The sequence below is a fragment of the Erpetoichthys calabaricus genome, chromosome 11 (genome assembly GCF_900747795.2).
Source record: "Erpetoichthys calabaricus chromosome 11, fErpCal1.3, whole genome shotgun sequence".
In the NCBI taxonomy this organism is placed as follows: Eukaryota; Metazoa; Chordata; class Cladistia; order Polypteriformes; family Polypteridae; genus Erpetoichthys; species Erpetoichthys calabaricus.
Window position 1 is genome coordinate 137,098,401 of NC_041404.2, and position 27,946 is coordinate 137,126,346.

The 27,946-nt window shown below is 44.0% G+C and overlaps 2 protein-coding genes across 8 annotated transcripts in view; one reads left to right on the forward strand and one right to left on the reverse strand.

Moving 5' to 3' along the window:
* The window catches only part of mfsd1l (major facilitator superfamily domain containing 1-like), a 69,954-nt gene extending 48,092 nt beyond the window's left edge, over nucleotides 1–21,862 (forward strand). For 2 of the 4 annotated variants that reach the window (XM_051934268.1, XM_028814054.2), the window contains exons 2-13: nucleotides 287–387; nucleotides 842–951; nucleotides 3,972–4,027; nucleotides 9,405–9,548; nucleotides 11,320–11,478; nucleotides 12,591–12,706; nucleotides 12,945–13,045; nucleotides 15,236–15,347; nucleotides 15,680–15,817; nucleotides 18,545–18,684; nucleotides 18,909–19,020; nucleotides 21,297–21,862. In XM_051934268.1, coding sequence (XP_051790228.1) covers nucleotides 287–387; nucleotides 842–951; nucleotides 3,972–4,027; nucleotides 9,405–9,548; nucleotides 11,320–11,478; nucleotides 12,591–12,706; nucleotides 12,945–13,045; nucleotides 15,236–15,347; nucleotides 15,680–15,817; nucleotides 18,545–18,684; nucleotides 18,909–19,020; nucleotides 21,297–21,407 — 1,400 coding nt within the window. In that variant the 3' untranslated portion in view covers nucleotides 21,408–21,862. The remainder of the gene's footprint in view (nucleotides 1–286; nucleotides 388–841; nucleotides 952–3,971; nucleotides 4,028–9,404; nucleotides 9,549–11,319; nucleotides 11,479–12,590; nucleotides 12,707–12,944; nucleotides 13,046–15,235; nucleotides 15,348–15,679; nucleotides 15,818–18,544; nucleotides 18,685–18,908; nucleotides 19,021–21,296) is intronic. The other 2 variants (XM_051934269.1, XM_051934267.1) reach the window with 2 other exon arrangements.
* Nucleotides 1–27,946, reverse strand: part of jpt2 (Jupiter microtubule associated homolog 2) — a 59,294-nt gene that overhangs the window by 17,036 nt on the left and 14,312 nt on the right. The window contains exon 5 of one of the 4 annotated variants that reach the window (XM_028814056.2): nucleotides 24,922–26,179. The exons of the other annotated variants lie outside the window; for them this stretch is intronic. Coding sequence (XP_028669889.2) covers nucleotides 25,980–26,179 — 200 coding nt within the window. The 3' untranslated portion in view covers nucleotides 24,922–25,979. Of the gene's footprint in view, nucleotides 1–24,921; nucleotides 26,180–27,946 lie in introns of those variants that run through there. 4 annotated transcript variants of the gene reach the window in all.

Sequence of the window (27,946 nt, forward strand, 5' to 3'; positions counted from 1 at the left end):
AAGGACTGGGATTGTGAGTCCGAATGCACTGGGGTCCCTGCAGACTGGACCGTGTGTTGTAGCCGGACTCGGGAGAGGACCTTTTGTGTACAAGAATGTACCAGTATGGTGGGCTTAGGTGGATCTCTGAAATTATCTTGGGGAATGACAATGTTGAAGCCCCAGTGTTGACTTTGCCTAAAACATCGTTCTCTACTTTGTTTTGCCCACCACTTGACCTGCGTGGAAACAAATGTGCGTGGAAGCCTCTGTGACGCGACTTTTTTTGTTCCTTTTGTCTGTGCAGCGTTTTACCGCTTCCTGGTGCTCTTCTTCAACTGTTTGCTCACCTTTGGCTCCTACTTCTGCTTCGATATCCCAAGTGTCCTCCAGGAGCAGTTCCAAGGGGTGAGTAAGCACTGGCAGGAAGCCCCTGTAACGGGTCGGTGTCGCAGGTTTATTTATTTCTTTATCCTCAAGTTCTTCATGGCCAGCTCAGCTCTGCTCCACTCTTTGGTCAAGTCACTGAGAGAATTGCCAGCCTTCTGATGACCGCCAGCCGCTGAGTCAACAGGATTTCCCGGTGTGTCTGCTCAGAGCTGCTGCCTTTCAAGTGCAACTGTGAATTAGCATCCCTTGTTTCATGCAATGTCAGTTTCATCTTGGTTTGCACGTGTTAAGCAGTTTCATCTGCTGGGTACCTGAGTGGTCAAGGCTGCCATGAGTGGGGCAGTTGCTTTTATTTACTCCTGTTCAGATTCACTAGAATTGTCATCACGAAAAGACATTGTGTAACCTTTTTGTTTTCTGTTCTTGAGTAAACCTCAGCTTGATGGTGTCCTGCTTCTTCTCTCCTCTTCAGAACCTGACCTGCCCTAATTCAACAGTGACCAATGGGACAGTGGAGTGCGTGGAGGGTCTGGGGATGAGCCCAGAGGAGTACAATTTGCTTTATGCCATCTATGCTTGGACGTAAGTAACATGCAGATTCGCCCGCACTCCCTGAGCAGGCATCTTATGTGTGCTTTTCCCTTCTGTCCCATTTACATACATCTCCCAGAATCCTTTTCTCTCCATGTGCATACTTTTCCCCACAATCCCCTTCTAGCCCTTGGCCATTCTGTTATGCCTTTACAAAAAAAAAAGCAGAAATATTTTTAAAAAGGAATCGGTGGGATAAAATCCAAGTCTAAATTGAGCGAAAGTTCATAACTAAAAATCAGGCCTCTCCCTAACCAAAGCCTAATCATAAACCAAAAAGCATTGACGATAATTACAGAATTTCCAAACAGGCCCAAAGAAAAGCATATACTGCATGTGATGAATCTTTATCCAATCGGAGATGACCACAGTGTGCATGGCGATGATTGACACTCACTGCAGACTGTTGGTCAGTAACCATGGCAACAGAAGTCACACGTTCCAAAGAATAGCAACGCCCTACACAAAACAAGATGGCGCTGGAAGAAGAAGAAGATGCGATTCTTTAAACACATTTCAGATACATTTTTAAAGAGGAGCATCGGATTTAGCACATGTCAAAACTCCAAAAACAGTGCACAATAAACCTGGAAACAATTTGAAACAAAACCAAATCATAACACATACAGTATGTCTCCCACAATCCCCTGAAGCCCGTGTACTTACATCTCCCAGAATCCCCCCCCCCCCCCCCATTATTTATGTCTCCCATGATCCCCTGCAGCCCGTGAACTTACGTCTCCTACAGCCCCCTGCTGCTCACATACTTACGTCTCCCACAATCCCCTTCTGCTCCATGTATATACTGTATGTTTCCCATGGTGCTGTGGTTTTGGGTTATTTCTCTTCTAATTCTGCGTTTCCTCAGTGATTTTTAGCATTGTAGTAATATTTTTTCCATTATTTTGGTAGCATTTCCGCAGTGCCGTTTTGGTTATGGGCACTGCCACCTTATGTATTGTTTACTTTGGCAATGATAATTTTTGCCACCTCCTGACTGCCAGAAGCCTTCTCTTGTGACATCAGGGTGCCACCCTCATTTAAGATGGTGTTATGTTTACAGATTTCTTCCAGTTTTGGGATTAACAACTAAGTGATGTAATTACTTCTCGGATTTTTGGTTTTCATTTTGAGTTTTGGCATTTGGTTTGGTTTTGTTTTTCTGGCTTTCTGACCCCCAGCTACTTGGTGAGATTCTTTTTTTCCCCTTTCTTCTCCTGGTCCAGCACTCCTGTCATGTTTTTGCTTTGCCATTTTTTCATTAAGGTGTAGGACACACCGTTCAGTTCCTTTACACATGGCTTCCTGGCTCTTTCCGGCATAATGGACTGCACGCTATGACAACCAGAATGGGTTATGTGTGTGAAGTATGAGGAGCTGTCAGAGCTGTGTGTCCTCATTTAAAGAACACATCAGCAGTCTGCCATACTGTGGACAGCTGGGCCTGGAAATAAATGCAAATCTTGTTTAAAAAGCTGAACATCGGACCTTTGTCGCGCTCTCAAGTCTTTCTCGTGACCAGGATATCTCACTCAGCAGGCCGTCTTGCTTGTCTGGCGGGTATTAATACTAATCCTAATAAATATTTACCCTAACTCTGAGGCTGATTTGGGATTTTCCAGAAACGATGCGCAGACCAAAGGTGGTGAGGCTCAAGGGTCACAGTGGATTGTGCTGTCTTTGGGACCTCTGCTGGAAGGCATGTGGACAGGATAGCAAATCACCTTGTGAATAACTGAGGGTCTCTGAGTGTGGCCATCCTGGTATTCAAGACACATTAGTTGGTGGCATTGTAGCAGTAAATGATCAAAATGAGGCATCTTTTACCCAAGAAGGAATACGTACAAATGTACACAAAAACGACATGGAGAAAGTTTAAATGCAGCTCACTGCATGGAGTGAAAGACCTCATTGTCTTGCCCAGGACAGATACATTACAAATAGATTTATATCGGAATGCAGATTATTCCCCACAACATTCAAAGCTATAAACAGCATCATTCTGTTTGGGCTCAGTTTTGAACTTCATGATTTAATCGGATGTCATTCAAAGTCCCCTACCCTGGTACTCCATTAATGAGTATGTGCAGTTGCAGCCCATCTTTACTGACATTTCTAATTATGACGTATTGTTACAAATATACACGACTCACGAAAATGAAGTGAATACTTAATCATCCCACTCTAACACCAAGTCAGTGAAGCTACAGGGGTATCAGTGTGGCCAGTTATGAGTCGCAAGCCATTGTGAGTCAACTTCACCTGCTGTGGTACAAATGAAAGTGACAACTGGAGGGGCAACGGCAAGACACCCCCTAAGAAGACAATTGCTCTCTCCTCAGCCTTCCAACTGATTCTTCTCTAGTTTTGAGCTTTGCTAGTGTCCCTGTCACTCATGAGGTGGTACCTGCAGCCGATTCAGGTGGCACAGGTAGTCACATATGTGCCATCGTAAGAAGGTCTCAAGAGCATGGAGGAGATAGCAAAGAGATGGACTGTTACACGAGGAGAGCTGGACAGGGCCGTAGAAGGGCATCAACCCAGCAGCAGGACTGGTATCTGCCCCTTTGGCACTGCCAGAGCCCTACAAAATGACCTCCAGCTGCCTACTGGGGTGAATGCTTCAGACCAAACTGTCACAAACCGACTCCATGAGGGCTCAACACAAGGAGGGCAATGGAGGCATACATACATCGACAAAATCAAATACAAAAAATGATGTAAATAGCAAGAAATGAAATGGATGCAAACAAAAGAATCAAAAATGAACGCAGAAGACGTAAAACAAGTATTTGAACCTCAGAGCGGGGAGGAATCCTGTCTGAAATACAACAGTGATAAAGTCACTCGACTGACCATCATTTTCCACAGCAGCACACATTTGTGGTTGGTCGGGGTTTGGACCTTTGGGATGGGATGTGGAATGAGGACGAGATAATGGAGGGCTGAATGTACAGCAGCTGAAACCCCCCGCCTCTTCTCATTAGTCTTTCTGCTCTTCTTGTTGGCAGCAATGCTTTGGTGGTGATCATGGCAGGATTCCTCATCGACAAGCTAGGCAACCGCTGTAAGTACCAACCATCCAGTGCCGGGGGGTGTTTGTTGGGTTTCTTTTGAGACTGGGTAGATAGATATCAGCAGCTACTGTATGTACATCCCTATGGATTCTTGAGCCAAAGTTCTCACCAACCTGAGTGATCACAAACGTGTTGGAACCCCCTGGATTTTTCCAGGATATCAAAGAGCAGCATTAAGGGAATACCCCCCCAAAAATGATGCGTCCATTCTTTATGTTTCTTATCCCATGTGTGGTTTGTAGTGATGGGTGAGAAAAAATGTGAGTGTCATGTTTTCATACAGAATAGAGAGAACACAGTTTGTGATAGCATAGGCATCTTGTTATGAAGTGTAATTTATTTGATTACTAGGGGGCTCCGCTCCCTGCTCGCTTCGCTCGCCAACCCCTGGTCTTGGGTAACCCGAAATAGATTTGAAAGAGATTATTGTCGGCGCAACCCGAAATACATTGATGAATGTATGCGATATGTGCCTGCATTGCTTGTGGCATTTCAGACGCGCGCTGTAGGTGCCTGCGTTCATTGATTATATCCAGGCGGGCTCATGTTTGTATCTCCGTCAGTTGTGGTCTTTCGTTTTGAACCCGTGCCTGCTTTGCTTCCGCGGTTTCAGATGCACGTTGTAGGCGCCTACGTCTATTGTTTTTATCCATGCGGGCTCACTTTTGTAGCTCCGTTAATTGAGCTGGATCGTTTTGGAGCCGTGACCGTGACTCCATTAGTTATCCGTTGTCTACCGTTAGTAATATGGCTAATTGCACTTACTGTTAATACGGAGCGTTTTCTGAGGTTGTACCGTTAATAATGTGATTCACGTATGCTATATGGTTTGGATGTGTGAGGATGCCGTACGTTTAATATGGAGAATTTGTGGCGCGTTGTTGCTTTATGTCCTATTCAGAAGCGCGTTTTGGACGCCTGCGCCTTTCATACTTTCCCGCACCTTCCGTACTGAGCTTGTTCGTTTTGGAGCCGTGCCCGCTTTGCCTGCGGCATTTCAGACGCGCGTTGTAGGCGCCTGCGTTCATTGATCTTATCCAGGCGGGCTCGTGTTTGTATCGTTGAGCTGTATTGTGTTTGAATTTGGTATAAAGCGTTCAGTGGTTTGTACAATCCCAAGCAGCACATTATTCCTAACTTCACTTTGCAGTAGTGCCACTCACATTATGGCGGTGACACCTGCACCTTCCGTACTATCTTTGTGGACCTGTGGGGCCTCCGTAGCCCCTCGCGGTTGACTCTGGGGTGCAGCGCAGAATCCTCTTTTATGTGTGGCTGTGTCGTTAGTCATTAGCTATGGGCGCGTTGTTGCTTCATTTCTCATTCACGTTATTTGAGCTCTTTCGTTCTTGAGCCGTGACTCCTTCATTCGCGGTGGATAAGACTTCGCTTGTGGTGTATGAGACGCGCGCCTGCGCAGTACGTCTCATGGTCCCATCGCCGTGTACCTGCGTCCATATCCGGTTTATTCTCGGTTAGTAATATGGATTAGGTTTCTGTGCGTTTCAGGCCTTCTGTTTGTTTGTTCTTTTTTTTCAGTTCTTGCCTTTACTCCTTGCTATACTTGGATCTTTATAATTTACTTTGTTTTGTTTCCTCCTCCATTTTGGTTTTGGCAGGCATCTCTAATTTTACAGACGCCAGTGCACAGTGCCCGGTGGTTCTGACCCTGATGCTAACAGCACGATGGGTTAAGCAGTCGTCCTTATGCTCAGTTCAGTATCCGAGTTTATGTTCTGATGCACAAGATAGCAAGTGAATGATGAGACAGACCAGGAAACTGGCGTAAGACGAAAATGAAAGCGACGGTCAAAAACTGGAGATCGAGAGCACATAATAACAAAGCCAAATCAAAGTCTGAAATGGGGTAAGCAACGTCAAAATACCAGCAGAACAAAGCAGAAATACGGAAAACATGACACACTAAAGGGTTCTTTGGTCCACAAACTCTGATAGTGAATTGCACATTTAACCTGTCAGGTCATTAGCGTCGGGGTCATGACCTCCATGACTCCACCCCTGATGACGGTGGCATGGCGTCTTACCAACAGGAGATCAAAATACCGATAACCATCAAAATCAAAATGTCGGCTGAATAAACAATAAATAATAAAGATCCAAACCACACACTAGAGCAAGGAATAAATGCAAGAATTTAATTTCTCCAAATAGAACGTCTCAAAAGCATAGAAACCTAATAATGACTAAGCAAAAAAATGAAATCGAACATCATAAAGCGTCTAAGGTGAGTAACTCTGGACAACAACAAACAATATCAAAAACATCCAAAAAAAAATGTCTTGTTACTCGTGTAATGTCAAGTCATTCAGTTGTATGCTCACAATGTACAAAACTTGTGTATTTTTACGAAAATATTGTTAGATAGACTAATACGATATGGAATCTTCAACATGGTGAAAGGGGTGCAACTCCCCCAAAAGGCTTCACTGGTCAGGCCTCACCTCTCCCCAATTAGACATAATCCCACCTCAGGCTTCGTAGGCCCCAAAAGTGAATTATGCTTCAAAACTAAGCTTAGATGTCCCAAAAGTAAAGAAAGGAGAGAGGAGAGATGACCGTAAACCCTTGGCTTGTATAAAAAGAGGCCAAACCTCCTCTGACTGTAAATTGAACTCGCTCAGATGTAAACGAACATTTGAATTGTGGGCCTGCCTCCTGTCGTTACAGCTGGAGTACCTCGGGATTATTTAGCAGCAATCTGTAAAACTCTATGGGTGAATTGTCTTTCTGCTTGTTGAAGCGTCTTTGATATACACAAGTATGAGGCACGTTCTCTTCCTGATGATGTTTAACCTTCAGTGTTTATTGTGCTTGTCTGTCAGTGCCTGCCTTTTGTTGATGTCACGAAACGCACAATGCTGGCCAATAAACACGCTGCCACTGGGCTGGACTCGAGTACAATAAATGAGGCAGGTCTTCAGTTCAGATGCTCGTTCACGTCTGTTGGAGTTCCATTTTCGTTCATGGGAACCTTTTCCAGAATTGGTTTATCAAACAATATTTTAGGGAAAGTGCAAGCGTTTGGGACGTTATGAGCATGAGGCTGGATGACCTGACATGGGGATTATGTGACACGAGTAACATCAGATTTTTTCTTGGATGTTTTTGATATTGTTTGCTGTTCTCCAGTGTTGGTCACCATTGACTTACATTGTATCAGAACTGTTGTTGTTGTTGTTGCCTTTCAGCACGAAAACATGCAATTAAAAATTTTTGTCATCCATCACTACAAACTACATGGGGCAAGCAACATAACATTTTTGGTCTGAGTATTTCTTTAATGTAGATGTGTAGGGGAAGAGACTGCAAGAGCCGACTGATTATTCAGCCCTCTGAGTGTCTGCGTGGAAATATCACAGCTCACTAGGGCTGCACGATTAATCTTTTTTTTCTCATGATAACGATATTTATGACCCACGATCAGTTAATAAATATCGTCGCGATTTTACAGTATAAAGACCAAACTGTTTTTTATGGGCTGAGTTTACGGATTGGACTGCGTCACTATGACGTTACTGCGTCTAGATTGCAAGCGCTTTCTGAAGCAGTAGAAGTCAATAGCAGCAATAACAGTCAGTCAGAATAAACATATGATGGCGGAGCAACGTGCAGAAGTGCGATCGTTAGTTCCTAAAAAGGGGTCATACTCAGTTGTCTGGAACTATTTCGATTTCGAGGAATGTGATGTTGATCAGGTACGAGTCTTGTGCAAACTTTGCTCCTGTTCCGTCCAAACGTCCCAAGGTAACACAACAGACCTCATCAACCACCTTAAAAGCCACCACAAACTACACTATCAAGAATTTCAACGACTGAAGGCACAAACAGCAACAACAAAAAATTACCAGCCATCCACAACACAGACAACAATATCAGGGACATTGTTCAACGCAATACCATATCTGCCTAGCCACTACCGCCGCTCCCTATACGCAGAGTACGCAGTCTGCGTAGGGCACCAACTCCCAGGGGGGCACCATCCCAGCTGCTCAAAAAAATCGTTTTTATATATTATAATAATAAATTAATATTAATAATATACATATACAAATAAACAAAAATATAAACGTATATATTGCATTTTACGGTGAACGCAGAGTAGGCTAAGCACACGTGATGACGCGCGCGCCCTCACCTCTGTACCGAAATCTCTGGATTGCTCTGCGCATAGCAGTGACGCTCCCTGTAACTGTTGCCTCTGCTGAGCGAAGTTTTTCTAAAATGAAGCTCATCAAAACGTACTTGCGCTCATCTATGGCACAAGAGCGCATGAGTGGTCTGGCAATTGTCAGCATCAACTCTGAATTAGCAAAGACTTTATCATATGAAGAGCTCATTTACGACTTTGCCTCAAGAAAAAGCAGAAGTGTGCCTTTGTAAATTTTGAACTTTGGAAAGCTCCAGCAGATGACAGTGTTGATTTTATTTTAGTTTATTATTGTTTATTTTATTTATTATAAATGTTTTATTTAAAGTGTAATTTTAGTTTGTATTTTTGCTGTAGAGCTACAATTGTAATTTATAAATGATACAATTTATTTATGTATTTACTTTTATTTGAATAAAGTTCTATTTTGGCCCCTATAGTAGGTGTTTTTTTTATTATTTTATTTTTACTTCCGTAATATTTGGGGGAGGGGGCACAAAAGTAAATTTCTGCTTAGGGCACCCATTTGGCCAGCAGCGGCCCTGTGCCTAGCTCGCAAAGACACCGGGAAATAACAGAGGCGATCACGTACCATATAGCCAAGGATATGTGTCCAATAACCACCGTGAGCAGTGAGGGGTTTAACAAAATGATCGCAACACTTGATAACAGATATAGCATTCCCTCTCGCAACCATTTTTCCAATGTTGCGCTGCCCTCGCTGTATGCGAAATGTCGAAAAGAAATAGAAAGAGAAATTCTCAGGCTCAGCCTTGAATATTTTGCTGCCACGACCGACTTATGGTCAAGCAGAACTGCGGAACCGTATTTGAGCTTGACAGTTCATTTTATTGACAGCGAGTTTGAGATGAAAAGCAAGTTTTTGCAACATTCGTTTTTCCCACAAGACCATACAGCGGAGTTTATTGCAGTGGGCCTCAAAGAAGCGATGTCCGCTTGGGGCTTGGTGGAAGAAAGACTTGTGTGCATCACAACGGACAACGCAGCTAATATGATTAGGGCAGCATCTGTGAATAACTGGCCGAGGCTACACTGCTTTGGTCACAGACTTCATTTACCAAAGGAATAATCGTCATTATTAATCGTGATAAAAATTTTGAGCAAAATAATCGTGATAATCATTTTTTCTGTTATCGTGCAGCCCTACAGCTCACCATTTCAATTGGAAATTTTGCCAGGTGGAGTGTTCCTCTTCTCCTTCCTTACCGTCCTTGGGTCAGCCATGTTTGCCCTGGGCTCTCACTTCAAGGGGACTGCCTACCTGCTGCCGCTGATGCTGACTGGCCGCCTGCTGTTTGGCTCAGGAAACGGATCCCTTACCAGTAAGAAACGCCGCAACATGGGGAGACGGGAAGGGGTAGCAACAATTCACTCCATGTTGATGTACCCGATGTCTCTTTGTGTTCCTGGGGTTTGGGGGTTCATTCATGTTACAGCTGAGCTTTCTTCCCTGGCTTATTTTTATTTTAGTTATTTTATTTTTGTTTTGGTTTTATGTCATTTTTTTGTCAGTATTGATCCATTTCTTTTTTAGTATTTACAATATATATAAATATGTTTGAATATGGCTGTGTTCCTTCTGTTTTGTGGGTGGGGCCACCATGATGTCACCTTTTAAGGATCCACCTGCCACCTTACTATTCAGGTGGAGGAGACAAGTCCAGCAGAGTGCTGCTGCCTGTTTTGCAGTGCATATCATACTAAGTATTGTTCAGATTTTTCTGGTTTACAGTTATTTTAGTTTCATCTTTGGATTTCAGCCTTTGAACTATGAACTGCACTTATTATTACCTTTGAGTTGCCATTTGAGGCCATTTGCAGTTTTCCCCTATTTGTTCTCTTTTAAGTATCCTCTTTAATAAAATCCCTGTGTGCGTCCATGTGTCCGTCTCTTCTGGTGAAGTGCGCATGCGCGGGGCACGGAGCAATGCTTCAAAGGCCGCCTGACACGTCACACAAGACAGAGAGGGCGGGACCTATAAAGTATTGCGCAGCCGATCCAATCGGATTTCAGTAAATGAGGTAAGACCTAAAACAGAAAACACGAAAAATCCAATCGGGTACCGAGACGCGGAGACCAGCTTTCCCATTGTTGTGCAAGTGTTCACTCTGAGGATGTCAGATTTGCGATTAAGAAGCTTGGCCCGGTAAAGTGTAAAGTAAAAGTAGATTTATTTTTGCGCACATTACATCAGTTGCTGGGGAGAATCTGCTGATGGCCCACTGTTGTCACAGAAAATTAAACGCATATTACGGACAGCAAAGCCAGTATTACTGTCAGAGAAAGTTACAGGCATTTTTTGAGGTAAAAGGTCCCTTGCCATTTAATATTGACTGTTCCTACTAATGTTTATGGATTACTGTTCTAGCGCCCGTTATTGTAATGGGCTTAATGTCTAGTTTTTAAATATTTTTCTTCCTGCTTTTGCCTTTTTTGCCAGAGGTTTGCAGTTATCCTCTCCCTTTGTGTATTTTTAATTCTTTTGAGTATTTTCTGTTATGATTAATTGCACAATGGGGTGATGGCACCCAAAATCAGGCCAGAATCTTCACTGGCCTGTCTTGAGATAGGCCTCACCCCAGGCAGCCTGATATCAAACTGGCCTGCACAGGCCCAAAAATGGGGAACGGGCTTTTGAAGTTTAAAATACTTTAAATGTACCAAAATATACAAAAATGGAAGAGGAGAGACAAGTCCAACAAAGAATCAATAAAGGAGGGAATTTATTTGTAATTGGCAAAAGAAGAGCACAAAGCCTGCTTTTTAAGTTGGGTCTGGCTGCCTGAGGTGAGGCCTGTTTCTGAGGCTGACCTGTGAAGTCCTGGTAAGGTTTTCATTTATTCTGAGGCCTGTTCAGCCCTTTTTACCATTTTATATCGCTGTGTCAAGAGTATTTTACTGTTCTTAAACTGGAAATGTCTTGAGCAGATCTTATTTACGAGATCTGGAACAGTTTGTGTGATTTGTTTTTTTAACTTTGTCAGTTACTTTGAAGCTGTAGCATGTCTTGTTAATAATAAGGCATATTACTTACTTCAGCCACTTAAACAGCAGTATGAGTATTTAGCAGTAATAGGGCTCTCTTTTCACAGTTGTGCAGAATCGGATTACGGCCTTCTGGTTCAAAGGGAACGAGCTGGCACTGGCGTTTGGCTTGACTCTTGCGTTTTCTCGCCTGGGCAGCGTTCTCAATTTCCTCCTTACTCAGCACTTTGAAGCTCACTTTGGCATCCAGTGGACACTTTGGGGTGGTAAGTACAAGACAGTTACCAGCGTACTTGGAAACATCCCTTGGCGGTCCTGGCCCATTTATTTGGACAGACCCCTAGGAAGAGGCCACATATGGTGCTGTGAAAGAGTACATGCCCCTTCCTGATATTCTCTGTGGTTGTATGCTTGTCACAATGAATGGCTTCAGATCCTTAGAGCAGTGGTTTTCAACCCGAGAGCTGCAGACCTCTGGGGGTCTGCCAGACTGAACCTGATGTACTCCCAACAAGGTTGGTATTCGTTAAACAAAAAAATTCAGTTTTGACGGTTGTCTTTAAATTGCCTCATGTAGCAAATCTCGCTTCATGGCGTGAGTCCATTGCGGTTCACTTGGCGATGAGGATGAGATTTGCACTGTGGACAGATGGAATGCACTGGCAACGCTGCACATGTAAGGTAGGCACTGATAGAGGAGCACTACTGAGCCAGACATTGTGGGTTTGTGACCAACTGCTGGCAGCTGACCAAATCCACAAACAGAGTCCACAGCAGTTTATTTGGCGACGAGTACGGGATTTGCACTATGGATGGGTGGAGTGTAGTGGTGACAGTGTGCAGAAAAGGGGGAGGCTGACAGACAGCGAGATCAGCTGATGTGTTCAGACGCCGCCTCTGCACGGCTAATGTCTAAAGGAGGTCTTCGTTTAGCTCATGCTTCAAGGAGACCACCTCTCAGTCAGGTGTTGGGGGTTTGCGACTGACCACCAGCAGTTCACCACCGTGCAAACCTACAAACGGAGATGCTTCATGGTGCAAGTCTACAGTAATGGAGTAAATGTACGCTGTGTACATTGGTCTGCTGCCTCATTTGCTATCAGACAGTAGTGCTGATGTTTGCGATGCACCATCTGTTGGAGTTAAAAATATAATGTAGTTTATTACTGCATGCATTGGAAAATACATTCCAAAACATGGTGCATTGCAGACATAAACACTGAATTTGCTCAACGGGGTGCAACTGCCTGACGGACAGAAACCAGCTTCTATAGATCTGCTAATTTTAAGATTTAATTTAAAGTTGTGTGAAACAGGAGCTGCGAGCAGACTGGTGCCAGATGAGGCTCTCTGACATTTCCAGCTGTTGTCTTGACAGGAACTTTCTTGTGCATCATGGGGTTTCTGGCCGCCATCACGGTCAGCAGTCTAGACAAGGTGGGAATGCAGCAGCTTGAACTGGACGGTGTCATACAAGAGGAGTCAAGGAAAGTGGTGAGTGTCTCGTGGGGACGTCTCAACAATGGGTGGGAGCTGCCCCAACATCTCACCCCTTGACTTTGAAAAGAGCCAGCAGCAGGTATGGTCTTTTAGGTGGACCCGTGTGTGGCGCTACACGTCCCTGTCTTTTCTGGGGTTCTTGTATCCGCTGTGATTTGGCACTTTCTACAGGCCTGGTGCTGAAAGTGCTGCCATCCTGCCCTTCCTATCTTGTGTTTTGTTTTACTTCCAGAGGGTTCAGGATCTGCGCCGCTTCCCTGCCCGCTATTGGCTCCTCGTCCTCTCCATCATGTTCTTCTACAATGGAGTCTTCCCCTTCGTTGCTGATGCCAGGTAGGTCCGCCGGCACAATCTGAATTTCTTTGGAATTACAAAACCAATGCCATCACCGGAGTGACTGACTGACTGATCTTTTCCTAGCAATTTCTACGAAAAGGGCTGCAACTGTGGCAAAGCTCCTACATCAAAAACAGTTGTAGCTATTAACGAATAGAAAGTTGTGACTTTCATTGAATTTGCAGCCTGGGGCTTCACTTAGCAAAAAAATCAGCAAACTAAATTGCATTTTGCTTCCAGTGAATTTCGTGCCATTTGCAAGGCACCCAGCTCCTGTCAGCAAGTGTTTTTATGTGCTTTAGTTCTGCATGTATCTGCCTGGTGTGCACTATTTAAATAAAGACCTCTAGTGAAACAAAAATCTTTAACTAGCATAAGGCGGTTGCTAGGTAACAGCAAGAGAGGGCAGGGTATTTCAGCAGCAACTGAGATGACTTGCCAAAAACTGGAAAATAAGAAAACTCCGATATAATCGTAAAGATCTTCAACTGGACCTCCGCTGCTCTCGACCCTTATAGGGAGAGGGAGGATCCAGAAGCAGTGATGTCAGGGTGGCTCCGCCTCCCAGGGCTCCACTCACAGAGTACATGGGACATAAAAACATGTAAAGAGACAGCAGATAATTACAGATGTAACAGAAATTACAAAATGAAACAACAATCATTGAAATGTCACAAAAGAAGTGTTCTGCTTCAGTCGGCCCTCCTGCCCTGGCTGTGGTTCAAATCCAAGTGTTACGTCCTTCCTGTTCTTTGTTGAGCCATTTATTTGTGTTAATGTTACTTTTGCTTTGCCTGTGCTGTGCTCCATGTGTTTTGTGGGTGGTCCCCCAAGAGGTGCCCATCACCAGCAGGTGGTGCCCTTCGCCATTTTGACTGTGCTAAGGAGTTGGTGACTTCTCGTGCTTTTGCTGTGTGTTTTCTGGATTTTTTAACCCATGCTTTGTTTTTGGGATTCTTGAATTGGGACTTTGTTTGTTTTGGATTGCCTGGCTGTCGACTGCTTTATGCCTTTTGTGCTGTTCGGGGCTTCATGGTGTGACTTTGCACTTTTTTGGGGGAAAATAACCATATTATTTTATTAAGATCCTGTGTTGGCCCTCATTACTACCTGGGATCTGATGATAAATCGCCTCAAGTGGAAGTTTTTGGGACAAAAAACGAATACAAGAAAAAAAAAACGTGAATGAGAAACATAAATAAATTTCAGTGATGTGTGGCAAAATACAGGAATTGTGCAGCTGTGGACAAAACCACACAAAAGTGTCCACAAGGCTTTGGGACATGGGATTCCTTATTTTTTAAATACCCAAAAAAACTCTTCAGCAAGTCTTGCATTTCACAATTGCAAAGTCACAAATCGAAACTCACCCATTTCACTCGCCACAAATCGTCAGTGTTTCCCCTTTTTAAGGACAGAGACTTTTGCTTACATTACATCAGTGTTTCCCAGCCTGTGGACCATGTGGCCGGCCACCGGACGAAACAGCCCCCCCCAACCCCCCACCGCTCCAACGATGGCACTCGATTCACAGCAGCAGTGTCACAGGTTGGTCACATCTGATCCCGGACAACCTCCCCAAGCCCCACTCTGACGGGCGCGCTTTATTCATCTGGCGGTCTGATGTTCTGCTGGTAGTCTGGCCTCGATCCCCCACGGTGATTCACACTTAATTCACTGACAGGGAGGGGGACCTCACTGTGATTCACGCAAAGTTGACAGAGGGGGGCATAGATATGGTGGGTCAAAAGTACCCTGGCATGTGATATACTGGGTCAGGTCATGAAACCACAACGGTTGGGAGGCACTGAGTTGCATGAAATGTCTCGATTTGTGTGTTCTGATGAGGTCTTAGGTTTCTAATTTTATCGTTTAGCTTGCTGAGCTCATAAATGGAATTGCGTCGGATTGTAAGATGTTCAGCATGTGCCACTTTCGTGACCTTTTTACCCACCCATATTCTAAGTGCTGTGGCCTGGTGCAGTCCGACTAGGCTGAGGTCCCAACTTTCTGCATCGCTATAATGTCGTAATTGGGATGTGAATATGGATAATGGGTGTGTGAGAACCGAACTGGCCCTGACAGGACTGTTATGGGCCCAACGTGCTTACTTGCCCTCCGTGTGCCACCTGCCAGTTCTCAGTGTCCAGATTTACTGTTGGCCATTTTCTGTTTGTTGTCTTGCAGCAAGTTCATCCAGGACAAGTACACAGGCTACAGCCAGAAGGAAGCGGCCTACACTGTGGGCGCCGTGTATGACAGCTCCCTGGTGCTCTCGGCCACCGTCGGGATTTTGATTGTAAGTGGAAAATGGACAGCATCCTATGGTTGAAGTGGACAGAGGGCTGGCTTCTGGCTGAACGATGCCTGGCCTTCAAAGTCTGCCAGCCTTGTTGCTCCTTCCCTCTGCTAAAGCCCCCTAATCTTAAAGTGGTTTATTATGTTTGGAAGAATAGCACTGGCCTTGGGGTCTGAACAGCGGTGATATCAGGCCTGCATGTAAGTCAAATTGTGAAAGGCCATGGCCCGTCTGGGCGTTTTGGTTTATTGGAGCTTCCACAGACGCCATCTCTAAAGTACTCGGCCCTGCTTTATCCCTGTTTGTTCAGAGACGCCTCTTCTCTTTTGCAGGACAATGTGGGGTTGCGTGGGATCTTTGCTCTTGGCTGTGCTGTCCTGACCCTACCAGTGTTTGGGCTCCTGGCCTTCACTTTTGTTCCACCACTGGTCTCCACCATTTGGCTTGGGGTCACCTACTCGTTTGCTGCGGTGAGTAAATCGGGGCTGAACTTTGAGCTCAATCCATCCCTCAAGGGACCCCCTGGGCAGTTGCGCCTGCTGTGGGAGGCACAAGTTAAAAGATGGAGATTTACTGTTCACAAAAATGAGTTTGCCAAAGAAACGACAATGTGAGTGGGCAGTCCTCCTCCTCCTCCCCCTGGGTGAAGCAGGGTGGGTAACCTCAGTGTGGGGGGCCACGGGTTGTGATTGCTATTAAACACTTAATCAGTAACTGAGCGTTCATGAGCTCCCCGCCTTTACATATTGATGCACCTGACATGGTGGCACAGAAGTAAGAAGGCGAGATGGGATGAGTGGGGCTGGCCAAGTTCTTTATGGATTTTCTGACTCTCGTACCTGAAGCTTAACGCACACTTGTTCTGACACAAGGACAGACAGACAGAGTAAATACCGGGAGAGAGACATGGGCAGGAAACGTGCGGAGTTCAGACTGGGAAATCAAATTATCGATTGTCCGGGTCCAAAACGCTAATCAAGTCAAAAGCTAGAGATCAAAAAGCTGTACATTCTAACGAAATAAAGGCCTGCTTGAAACTGCTCACAGTTTCCTATTCTCTGGTAATTTGAAGACGCCTATCTGGTCACATCAATGATGTCGCAGCACTGTAAAGGCACACAATGGAGGATTTCGAATATGTCGTCACCTGTCGTGCATTTCCCGAGTGATTCTGGGTAAGGATTGTCATGGCAAAAAATAACCAAATGCCATTGCTGTAAAATACAAAAAAAAAAAACTTTTTTGAAGCAAAATAAATGTTGAGAAAGATTCCACAGAATACACAAACTTTTTAAACTTTAATCACCAGTAATCTGCAAAAAACAATGAAAAACTCCCATTCCAACAACACGCCGAAACACCGACGCACACAGAGCCTGTCCACCTCGGCACTGATGAGGAGTGGGGCCTGCACGGCATATGGGGGCCTCGCTAGCTATGGCTTGTTGGTCGATGTTACCATTCTGTGTGTTTGAAAATGTACTAAGCACTTGTGTCAGCTTTGTTCCAATTATTGGTCGTGTGAGGTGCTGCACCATGCTTTAAACTTTGAATTTCCGTTGCCATTTTTGTGTTTTTTTTTAATGGGACAACTCCATTTCGAGTCGCTGCCATCATGACGCGGTGTTGCATTGTCTCTGGAGGTGATTACCATCCTCAACGAGACGCTATAAGAAGTGACATTATCCAAGTTTACGGATATGCTTATAAAGTGATGTGCTTTTGTGTTTATGTAGTTTAAGATCCTTGAAACTCACAGTGTCTGACTTGTTCTTCTGCTCTTCATATTACGAATCACTGATTAGCGATTTGGCCGTGAAAAATGATAGGACAGGCGTCGGGGTTTAAGTTTTGGCTTCGATTAACATGTCCTCTCCTCAGCTTTTCTACCATAAGGCAGAGCAGATAATAACTGAGACACTATGTGCTGTGTGCAGAGAACTGAGATTGGACAAGCGGAAGATCCCCGTTTAATAGCAATGATGCTAAATTAAATTTATCAAGTAAATGAAGGACCAGAAATAGTTTGTTCCCTGTGGTGTCCAAAATGGTTGCTCCTGTGGACTTGTGTGGCTCCAATCATGAATGCCAACCTCTGGTCATCTCGTTTCTTCTATCGGGAAGGGGCAATACTTCCGGAAAGGTCCAGAAATTAGATCAGTGCCCTTCTGTGGACTCCTCCTCCACTCTAAGGCTAGAAGCGGAAGAGAAGTTAGTAAGTCCTGCATTGCTGTTGTCTCACGGTGTCCAGTTCAGAAGGGGTCACCTTACGATGTGAGAACTCCTTGCATTGGGTGCTCGCAGTCTGCTTCTGACCACTGTGAGCGGAGCGCACCCTCTCTCTCTCAGTCTTTCCCACCTTTTCTGAGTGACTCCGTCCATCCACAGTGCAAATCCCACAATTGTCGCTAAGTGTATTGCCATTGACCCACACCATACATTTCTCAGATCATGGGTTTATACTACGGGTAACTGCTGGTAGTAAGCAGTAAACCTGCAATGTCCGGCTCAGAAGCAGACCCTCATAGACTGCACTAAAGATGAACTCCTAGTCTGAGCCATTCAGAGACCACTCCTGGTGACGTCTCCCTAGCTCTCTCAGCTACCCAGCTTTTCTGTGCAGTCCTGACCCTACACTCTGTGATCTGCTGTTGACTGGCACCACAAAGCACCTTAGTTTGCAGATTTGCATTGGGTGGAACTGCCGACGGAGAGCCGTGAACATGCGTTGGATTCAGAAGCATGTGAGCTGACAATTGGAGAACTTCTAGTCTCGGCAACACAAATGTCACAATGAGACAACTGTCAATGTTCATGTCAGTGAGATGCGGAGCTCACTAAGCCTTGAGCTGTGGTACCCCGTGATAACGCAAGGGGCACATCGGTCATGCAAGTCAGGTGTTGACATTCTACCCTATCATATGCCAGCAACAAAAAAATTTTTAGAAGAAAATAATGCAAAGAAACGCGTGGCTACTGTCCTGATTGCGACATCGGGCAGTGTGTTGGTGACTGTCTCAAAACACGTCACATAAATCTGCCTCGGTACAGCAGTGTGGACTCTCGACATGCCCCTTCTACTGTTTACACGCTTCCATTACACATAATAACATTTGTTTTTGGCTTTTTTTTTATCCTGGGTATAAACATAACACTAAGGGGATCAACGCACGATTTGTTTATTGTTTGTTTTGCAGGCGAGCATGTGGCCGTCCATCCCACTGGTTGTTCCCCAAGCAACTCTGGGGACAGCGATGGGCCTCGCAACCTCGGTGCAGATGATTGGCATTGGAATATCCAACCTAATTGTCGGGCAGATCCTGGGGACTTCCTCCAGGTAGAGTACTTGTGAGGTGACGTGGGCACCACTGGCAGGTATGGGCGTTCTACTCTGTCACCCCCTGCTGTCTTATTTTAAACATAACATCTGCAATTAGTTAAAAAAAAAAAAAAAGTGAAAGTTTCTGAAACTTGGAAAAGAAAAATGGAAGTACAATAGTGAGGTGGGATTTCCACACAGTCACCGTGACTGACTGCTGATGCTATTTCTTCTCTTCCTAGTGATGTGAAGATTCCCCTGTGGCGGTGGCAGCGCATGATGATCTTCATGTTTGCCAACATTGTCGCTTGCATTGTGAGCTGCGGTGCCCTTAACATTGTGGACAAGCGGCAGGTAAGGTGCCTTCATTGTTGAGTGATGTGAGGAAGAGGAGGAGGTGCTGGTCACTAGGGAGTACATTTCACAAGTGGACCTTCCATTTCATATAAACGGGCATTTGTCCCAGCCAGTGGGCACTCAGTTGGTTGATCAGATGCTGGGCCTGCCAGCATCATGTTTATTTTCACTCTTTTAGCACATTTTCGGCTTCTTAAAAATGAAAGTTGGGGATGACTTGTAACACTCCGTCTGGCATCTTGGAATAAACCCCTTGTAGGGCGACCATTAGTCTCCTCTCTAAACTTGGGTAGCCAATCTCTGAATTTTCTAGCAAAGTCCAAATACAACTGGGACACACAGAACAATTTATGGATACAGGGGTTATAGTGGTGACGCTGCGTGGTGGGGGGGCCAACACGGAAAGAGATCAGCTGACACCACCAGAAGGCGCACCACTCGCTGTGTTCAGACACGGACTCTCTTGATGGATGGAGGTCTCCATTTAGCTTGTGCCACAGAGCACTCGCCTCTAAGCCAGAAAATGCAGGTTGGCAGCTCACCTTTGAACCGAGTGGCTTCATGGTGCGAGTCCACGGCAATTCAGCGGGCAACAAGGGTAGGATTTACATTGTGGACGGGTGGGTTTTATTGGTGACGCTGCACAGAGAAAATGGGGGGGCTGACACAGTGAGAGATCAGCTGATCACTCACAGTGTTCAGACACGGACTCTCTGATGGATGGAGGTCTCCATTTTTCTCACCTCTGAGCCTCTGGAATTTGCGGGTTCGAAACTGACCACCAACACTTCACCACCACACACACTGTCGAAATGCGAGTCCACAGCAGTTCAGGATGTATCCAGATTTTCTGTGTACCTTTGGCCAAGGAGGAGTTTTCAGGCCCACCTCACATTTGGTCAAGTCAGTGGTATCGGTGCCAAACAGGAACAGCATATTCCAAAAAAGGTCCTACAGAGTCTTTATAAAAGAAGAGCAATTCAGTTGCCATCTTTTTCAAACACAGAAAGAAGAAAAGACTCCTGTTGGCTGGTACTGTTGCCTGGCTAACCCATCATATTTGGTGCTTTGACATCTCTAAGCATAGATTTGGGTTATCTTGTCATCTATAACGTTTTTAGTGTCATATTTTTAGCATTTTCACGTATGGGTGCCAGTATTTTGGTTGGAGTTGACGGCGGTCATTTTGTTGCTGGTAACGACCCCTGTTGTCACCCATTGGTAACCAGAAGTGACATTACTGGTACAAAAGGTGAGAATTGTCACGTGAACAAGAATTGTGCGACTCTTCCTTGGGTAATGATTCAGTTCAAATTCAAAAGAATCAGTGAATGACACCTGCCGGCGCAGTGAATTTGTGCATTAAAGTTAGGTTGAAAGCAAATTATTGTTAAAAATTATATTATTTTTATAAGGTTCTGTCTTGTGTGAGAAATGTGTGGGAGGTACAAAGAGCTATAAATGTATTAGTTTTATATTCTCCGCCCAGGTAGTAGTGAAACAGGACAAACTTTATTTTACATTTTTTTAAATTAATTTTTAATGTAATTCTGGCCAAGCAGAAGGTCGGTACACTCCCATGTCAAACGTTGGCACTGTATCTGACCGTGTTCATCTCTGATGGGAAACAGCGTCCCCCGTGTGGAGAGAAGAGCACATGGCCTTGATATCTCTTCTAATGAGCAGCTACCCTCTAAAACACACGTAGCTCTGATCTCTCTCTCAAAAACATCAACGTTGCTCCTTAACAATCTTGAGATGATAAGGTCTGCTGAACAAACAGCTATCACTAGCTAAGCAGAGGTAAGGTGTGCTCCAACACGTGGCAAGAGGTACACAGACTCAAATGGAGGCTGGCATGTGAGGGAGGAGGACCCTCACATATATAGAGATAGATTTGTTTAAAACAACTCCATTAATGATTTGTACAAAACAAACCACGGATCCATTTTAATATAAATGTGTTGTTACAAGAGAATCATCAATGGCGGAGTTCTTGTTTGTTGATGAGTGTGCTCAGTTCTAACTAGAAATTGTCATGAACGAGAATCAGGTGGGTGGTACTTGCACATCACACATCGATTACTGTGACTCGCTGAAAAGAGTCTTTCAAAAATAGGCCATCACTACGACAAGGCAGACACCGAGTAAAGCAGTGTTGCCAGCCTGTGGATGTGGAACACGGGCGACGGTCCACCCGCCACGTGAAGACATAGAGAGGTGTATAGCATGGTGACCGTGGACCACTTTGAACTTTTGTTGTTGTCTTGCAGGATGGGATCCTCAATAAGACCACAAAGAGGTCCCAAGAGGCCCAGTGTGATCCTTCAGAGACGCCTCCTCTGCTGCAGGAAGACGATGACGACCAGGGAGCCATTAATTAACAGCTAGTTAAACAGCGACTGTCTCCAAAAATTGGGCAATGTGGGAATGACACCCTCAACATTGGGGAGATTATGGCAAGCAGGAGCATCGTTGATGGCATCTTCACATTTAAGAACGATCTCCTGGAGCCACTTTTCAAGCCACTACAGATTGGACACACGTGTGACCAGTAAACCTGGCTACCTTTTCCTCAAGCCCTTCACTGTCAGAGGGCTTCATTCTTCTCAAAACTTCCTCATCTTATTTCTGAATAAAAGCAGGAGGGAGAGCCCCCGTTGAAAAGCAGGGGGCACACTTCCAATGGAACGTTAGCTGTGCCACCTGGCAGCTTTTGTACTTTATTTTTAGACTTTGTTCACCACTCTTACTCCCCTTTCCCTTCCTTTTTATAAACTTTTGCACATTTTAGTTCAGCATTATTAGAACTTTTTAGAAATAAAGAATCTGACATTTACTAAGTGTGGCAACCTCTGTTTTCATTAATTTTTTTGTCCTGTACTATATTGTATATACAGATTCATAGTCAACAAGCTGCGCTACCCAAAATCGAAGTAATATACGCAGACCTCGTCGTCAACGTTTACGGTGCACCATCTATTGCAATAGTAATGCATGTAGTAATAAAATGGATTGCATTTGTCATCCTAACAGATGGCGCATCACAAACATTTGTAGTAATAATGCACCATCTGTTGGAATGACAAACATAAGTCATATGTCTCTGTTGCATGCCATTTGGTATGGGATTTGTACAAGTGATGTTTATGTTTGTGATGCACCATCTGTTGGAATGACAACTTGCAACCGGATGTACACACAGACAGATACTTATACTTTTATTAAGGTGGATATTATGACATGTGCAAAGTATTGTGAAATTCTTATTTGAATGTGCTAATCAATGTGACGTTTAAATAGAATTTGGACAACATGATGGCACAGCGGTTAATATGGTTATTAACAAGCTGGTTGATAAGTGTAAAGGATGTAGCAAGCTGAGCCTGAATTCTGTACCCAGGTGTATGTGTGGAGCTGGTGTGTCCTAAACCCCATATTCCCCCCAACCCCAAGGTTAGCCGTAGTTCGGAATTCTAAAGTGTGGAGGACTGGCGCACCGTCCAGTCTGTTCCTGCGTTATGCCCCAATTGTCCCCAGATCACCGTCAGTGACCCCCACAGCTTTGATCTGGATTACACCCAGTGATTAGCACTGCTGCCTCCCTGAATAACCATTCTGCATTCAACTCCAGACACTTGTTCTCTGTATGGTTTTTAACTTTGCACCCCCTGCACATGTGGATTTCAAGTGCGTTTTTCAAAAATCGCCACACGTGGGAATTCCTAAGTACAAGAAGCTGGCAAATGTCATCCCATCATATTAAAGGCCAGTAAGCTTAAATACTGTTAAGGAAAGAATTGAGCATCACATGACTAGAAGAGGGGCATTAGTGAAGTCATCACAAGTTCAGACAAGCAAATGACTTTTCACCAATGCAGTCGTGAAAAACCCCATAAAACGTTTTTTCATTTTTACCATATGTGGACATTGGAAGACTCAATCTGCAATAGAACACCAGGCCACACTTACATGTTGTGGTTCACTGTTTAATTTTAAGAACAGTAATTGCAATTTTTGTATGTGGAAAAAGTAAATGCCCCCACACCCATCACAAATCCCTCAAATTAGAATCAGGTGCAAAAGACGAGAACGTCGCTCGAGAGGATTTGTCTGACCTGGTTTTATTTAACCTCACTCTTCCATTTAGTTCAGGCTGCTCTTTGTCACTGAAGTGTGTGTGTCTGAGGCCTTCATAATGAAAGCCTACGAGTCATCAAAAGAGCTCCAGGCAATTTGAAATCCGCAATTCCACTGTGCGGAAGATCGTCTAGAAGTGATAGATAGATAGATACTTTATTAATCCCAATGGGAAATTCACAAGTGGAGATGATTTCAAATAAATGCCAACTTGTTCAGACCAGGCTGCCCCAGCAAGTTGGGCCCAAGAATAGAACACAAGATGCTCTGAGAAGGCTCTTGAGGGCAATGCGAGACCCTCTGTCAGAAGCTCAGCCTAAAGTGGACCTGGGAACGTGACAATGTCCCTCTAGACATGCCATTAAATCCAACTAGGAATTGCTGAAAAAGAAAGAAATGGAAGATTCTGGAATGGCCAAGTTAAAGCCCAGATCCGAGTCCCATCAAGATGCAGTTTTGTTGAGGGGAGGTTTGATTATTAAGTGGTCTTGTTTTGTTGTGTTGTGGTCTAAAACGTGTCTAAATAGTCCACAAGTGCAGTTTTGTTTAAAAATCAATTGACAGGCATCCAGCATTTTAAAATACCTAATTTCTACAGAGGGCCAGTAACACCATGGAAGTGGTCAGACTGTGTGCAGGGATGCCCAACACATAACATGCAGTATATATAAAGCCATCAGCCACAACATTCAAACCACTACCAGGTAAAGTGAACACCATAAATCATCTTGTACCAAGGTTGGGATATATTAGGCAGCAAGTAAGTTGGCGATGGGTTAGACAGAGGGAAAATGGGCATGCGTAAGGATCTGAGCGACTTTGACAGGGGCCAAATCACAATGGCATCTCTAAAAACGACAAAGATGGACAACCAGTGAACTGGCAACAGGCTCATGGACACCTAAGGCTCATTGGTGGCAAAGGGCAGTGAAGGTTGGCCCATATGGTCCAAATCCTGCAGAGGAGCTTCTGTAACACAAACTGCTAAAAAAAACTGGCTGGCCACAAGAGAAGGTGACAGAACATGCAGTGCATCACAGCTTGCTGCACAGCCACAGACTGGTCAGAGGGCCCATGGTGACCTCTGTCCACCACCAAAAGCATCAACAATGGGAGAGGGAGCATCAGAACCTGACCATGGAAGAAGGTGGCCTGGTCTGATTAAACACATTTTCTTTTTTGCTTACCTGGGGAAGAGATGGCAACAGGATGCACTATGGGGGGAAAAAGGCAAGCCGGTGGAGGCAGTGCAATGCTCTAGACAATGTGCTGCTGGGAAACCTTCGGTCCCGGCATTCATGTGGATGTCACTCTGACACATAACCACCTTCCCATAAACTGTTGCAGACCACATGCACCCCTTCATAGGAATAGTATTCCCCGAAGGCAATGACCTCACACTACAAAAATTGTTCAGGAATGGTTTGAGGAACATGGCAGAGTTCAAGGCGTCCAAAACTCCCCACATCTCAATCCAATCACACATCTGCAGGATGTACTGGAAAAACAAGTCCAAGCCATGGAGGCCCCACCTCACAACTTACAGGACTAACGTCTTGGTGGCAGGTACCACAGGACACCTACGTGTCAGAGCTGTTTTGGCTGCATGAGGGGGACCAACACACTATTAGGCAGGTGGTTTTAATGTTATGGCTGATCGGAGTATAAAATTCTAATTGGCTCATTTTTCTCTGTCCGTGTTGTATACAAAAATCTATGCAAAAGAATAATTAGCAACACCACATAAGTGATACCAAAAAAATTTCAAATTAGCCATTTATTACATTAACATTACCTCTCATCATAGAACAAATACCAGCCAACATGTTTGAAAAATATTAAGACATCCATACAGTTCCATTTTTACGTCTATCTGTTCTTTCTCGTGCATTTATTTTATACATAGAAAAGTGATACCAAGACCCACTCCAGACATAAAACAAGACACTGAGCTCAGTCTGAAAAGGCCCTGTGGATCTAGCGGATGAATCCAAAAAAAACACACATTTACCGGTTACGAAACCTTTTACCCATCAGCCAACCGGAGCCAAGCTGTTTTTGTACTATAGCTGTAGAAAAAAATTAGATGAAAGTTAGTCATACACAAAGATATAACAAAATATGGTCATTTATTAATTTTGAATTGCAGACTGGATAACATTTCAGGCCAATAAGGCACCATAGAGTAAGGCAAGGCACAGTGAATCACACTCGAGTACCTGGCAGCTTAGTAAAGCCATCATTTTTTGAGGGAAGTGTTTGTTCTCTAACCTGCTTTAAAGCCCATTTGCTGACACCCACCCCTGTGAGCATTAAAGTAAAAGAGGCCTTCCACATCAACACCTTGTGTAACAATCCTTTAGCTAGCAAGCAAGCAAGCAAGCAAGCAAGCATGTGGCTATACATGAAAGAATCCAACCTACCAGGACAGAGATCATAGGTCGTAACAGTATTCAGGTCAAGCGACCATTTTCCATTGGAAATTCACATAATGTAACCTTTACAGCATTCACAAGAATGGGCCTTACACGCATCAACAAATTCTTTTCTCATGGATGAAACATACCATTAAGTATGCCCGAAGAATCAAAATCCCCAGCTTTCCTGGCATGCAGAGCCCAATAGGACTTAGCCTGGCACAAAATATTTATTAAAAAAAAAGTCTTGGCATACTTGAGATGTTCAATATTTACACTTAAACACATTAAAATGTAACGGCCTTCAGAAAGTCAGAGAATACAAGATATGTGAACAAATTGACTAGAAAGGAGATGCAGATTCAGAAGAAGAAACAGACCAGTCAGAATGTTCATTTGTTAATAGAAGACAACACTGGACTTCCCTCCAGGAGGCTGAATAACCTTGTTGTGTGACCGAGGTCGAGGACCCAATCGGGGCTCATGGCCATCCACATTGCTTTGGGCTTCAGATTCCTTATTTGAGGGAGCCGGAGCCGGAGCCTGCTCCTGCTGCTTAGGCTTTTGCACTTCATCTGGCTTCACAGTAGGCTTTACACCTAAGTAACAGAAGACACTACCACATATGAGAAACAAGCTTGTACATTGAGACTCCTAAAGCCACATGCTACGCCTGCAAGCCTCACACACCTAATCAGAGTAACTCTAGTCATCACTGAATCAGTTTGGATATATCAATATTCTATAACCACATCTGCAGTGAGCTTTAGATATAACTGTAAAACATTAAATGTCTATAATGAACAATTCTGTAAAGAAACTGGCTCGATCTCTACATGTGTCAAACAAATAAATACCATGAAGAATGTCAGAAAAGTCCCAATGGCATTGGGGCTGCTTCTGCTGCAAAAAGTCTGTTTCCATGAAGTTACATATATAAAGGTAATGAAAATTAAATTTGCAAAAGAGTGAAAATATTAGCCTGATAAATTAGTGGCAGTACATTTAAGGTGACAGCGCAAATTACTTTCCTGTTATTCTAAATCTTTCAAAGTCAACTTTGCCAGAAGTATTTTTAAATAAAAATTAAATTTGCAAATTTTTCATATTTTACAGCATTTAATAGATATTTTCTGTTGGAGGTTAAATTTAATCTCACCCTGTGCAGTATGCAATTCCAATGATTCGGGAATGTCTTGTAGTTTTTCACCCTAAATGTCACAACACGTATTACTGCCTTGTCAATAATTTCAAACAAGTGTGTTTCCAGTCTCTGCCTGGCTTGCCAAGAAAACATTCTGAGTCTTTTCTGAAAGGCCCCACACCACTTAAAAATAATAATTCTTTGCATGTATATAGCGCTTTTCTCACTACTCAAAGCGCTCAGCAATTGCAGGTTAAGGGTCTTGCTCAAGGGCCCAACAGAGCAGAGTCCCTATTAGCATTTACGGGATTCGAACCGGCAACTTTCTGATTGCCAGTGCAGAGCCACCACTCCGCCTAAGGAAAAAAAAGAACTGTTTGGTCCCAGTCCCCTCCACCTGTAAAACCGAAGTATACTTATGATAATTTTATAGCTTACTACTTGGCAGTGAGTTCTAGAATGACAGGTCATTCTAAACTAGTTCTGAATGAGCAGGCTCTGTGATGGACTGTCACTTTGTTGACGGTAAATTCCAATCTTCTACATGATGCTGTCAGAATATGTTGTGTCCCACTGCAAATGCACTGGAATAAGCAAGTTTGTGTATATTCATTTTAAGTTATTTGAAAGATGTATTGTGGTACTGAATACAGCTGTGGCAGATTCCATATTAAATCAATGAAATTAAGTTAAAACCATTACTCTTTAGGTGACTTTACAAGAGGAGGTGGCAAAAATAATTCTTTGCACACATTTAATAGGTTGTTGCCAGAAACAGAGGGATTTAATTTTCCCCAGAAAAACAAAAACTGCAAAATGAATAAGCAAAGAGTTATAATTAAATTGCAGCCTTCACCCTCCCCCAAATGAGTAAACAGAATGCAAAATATGAAATTATAGTTAAGTGCATATTCATAAAGACAAGGTAGTTAATTATATATACAGTATGCTTGGGCATTTTTGTGGCAGATGAAGTTACATAAGTAAATGTGAAGTATTGCACATAGAAAGTAAAAGTGTTAAGTTTGAATACACAATGGGAGGTCTGAAAGTGCACCTTATAAGAGGGGCCTAGGAGTCATAGCAGACTGGTCATTATCAACCTCCAGGCAATGCCATTAAGAAGGCTAACAGAATGTTAGGTTACACATAGCACAGTGTGTACAGTACAAGTCAAAGGTGGTTATGCTTAAGCTTCAACACAAACTTGAGAGGACTCGCC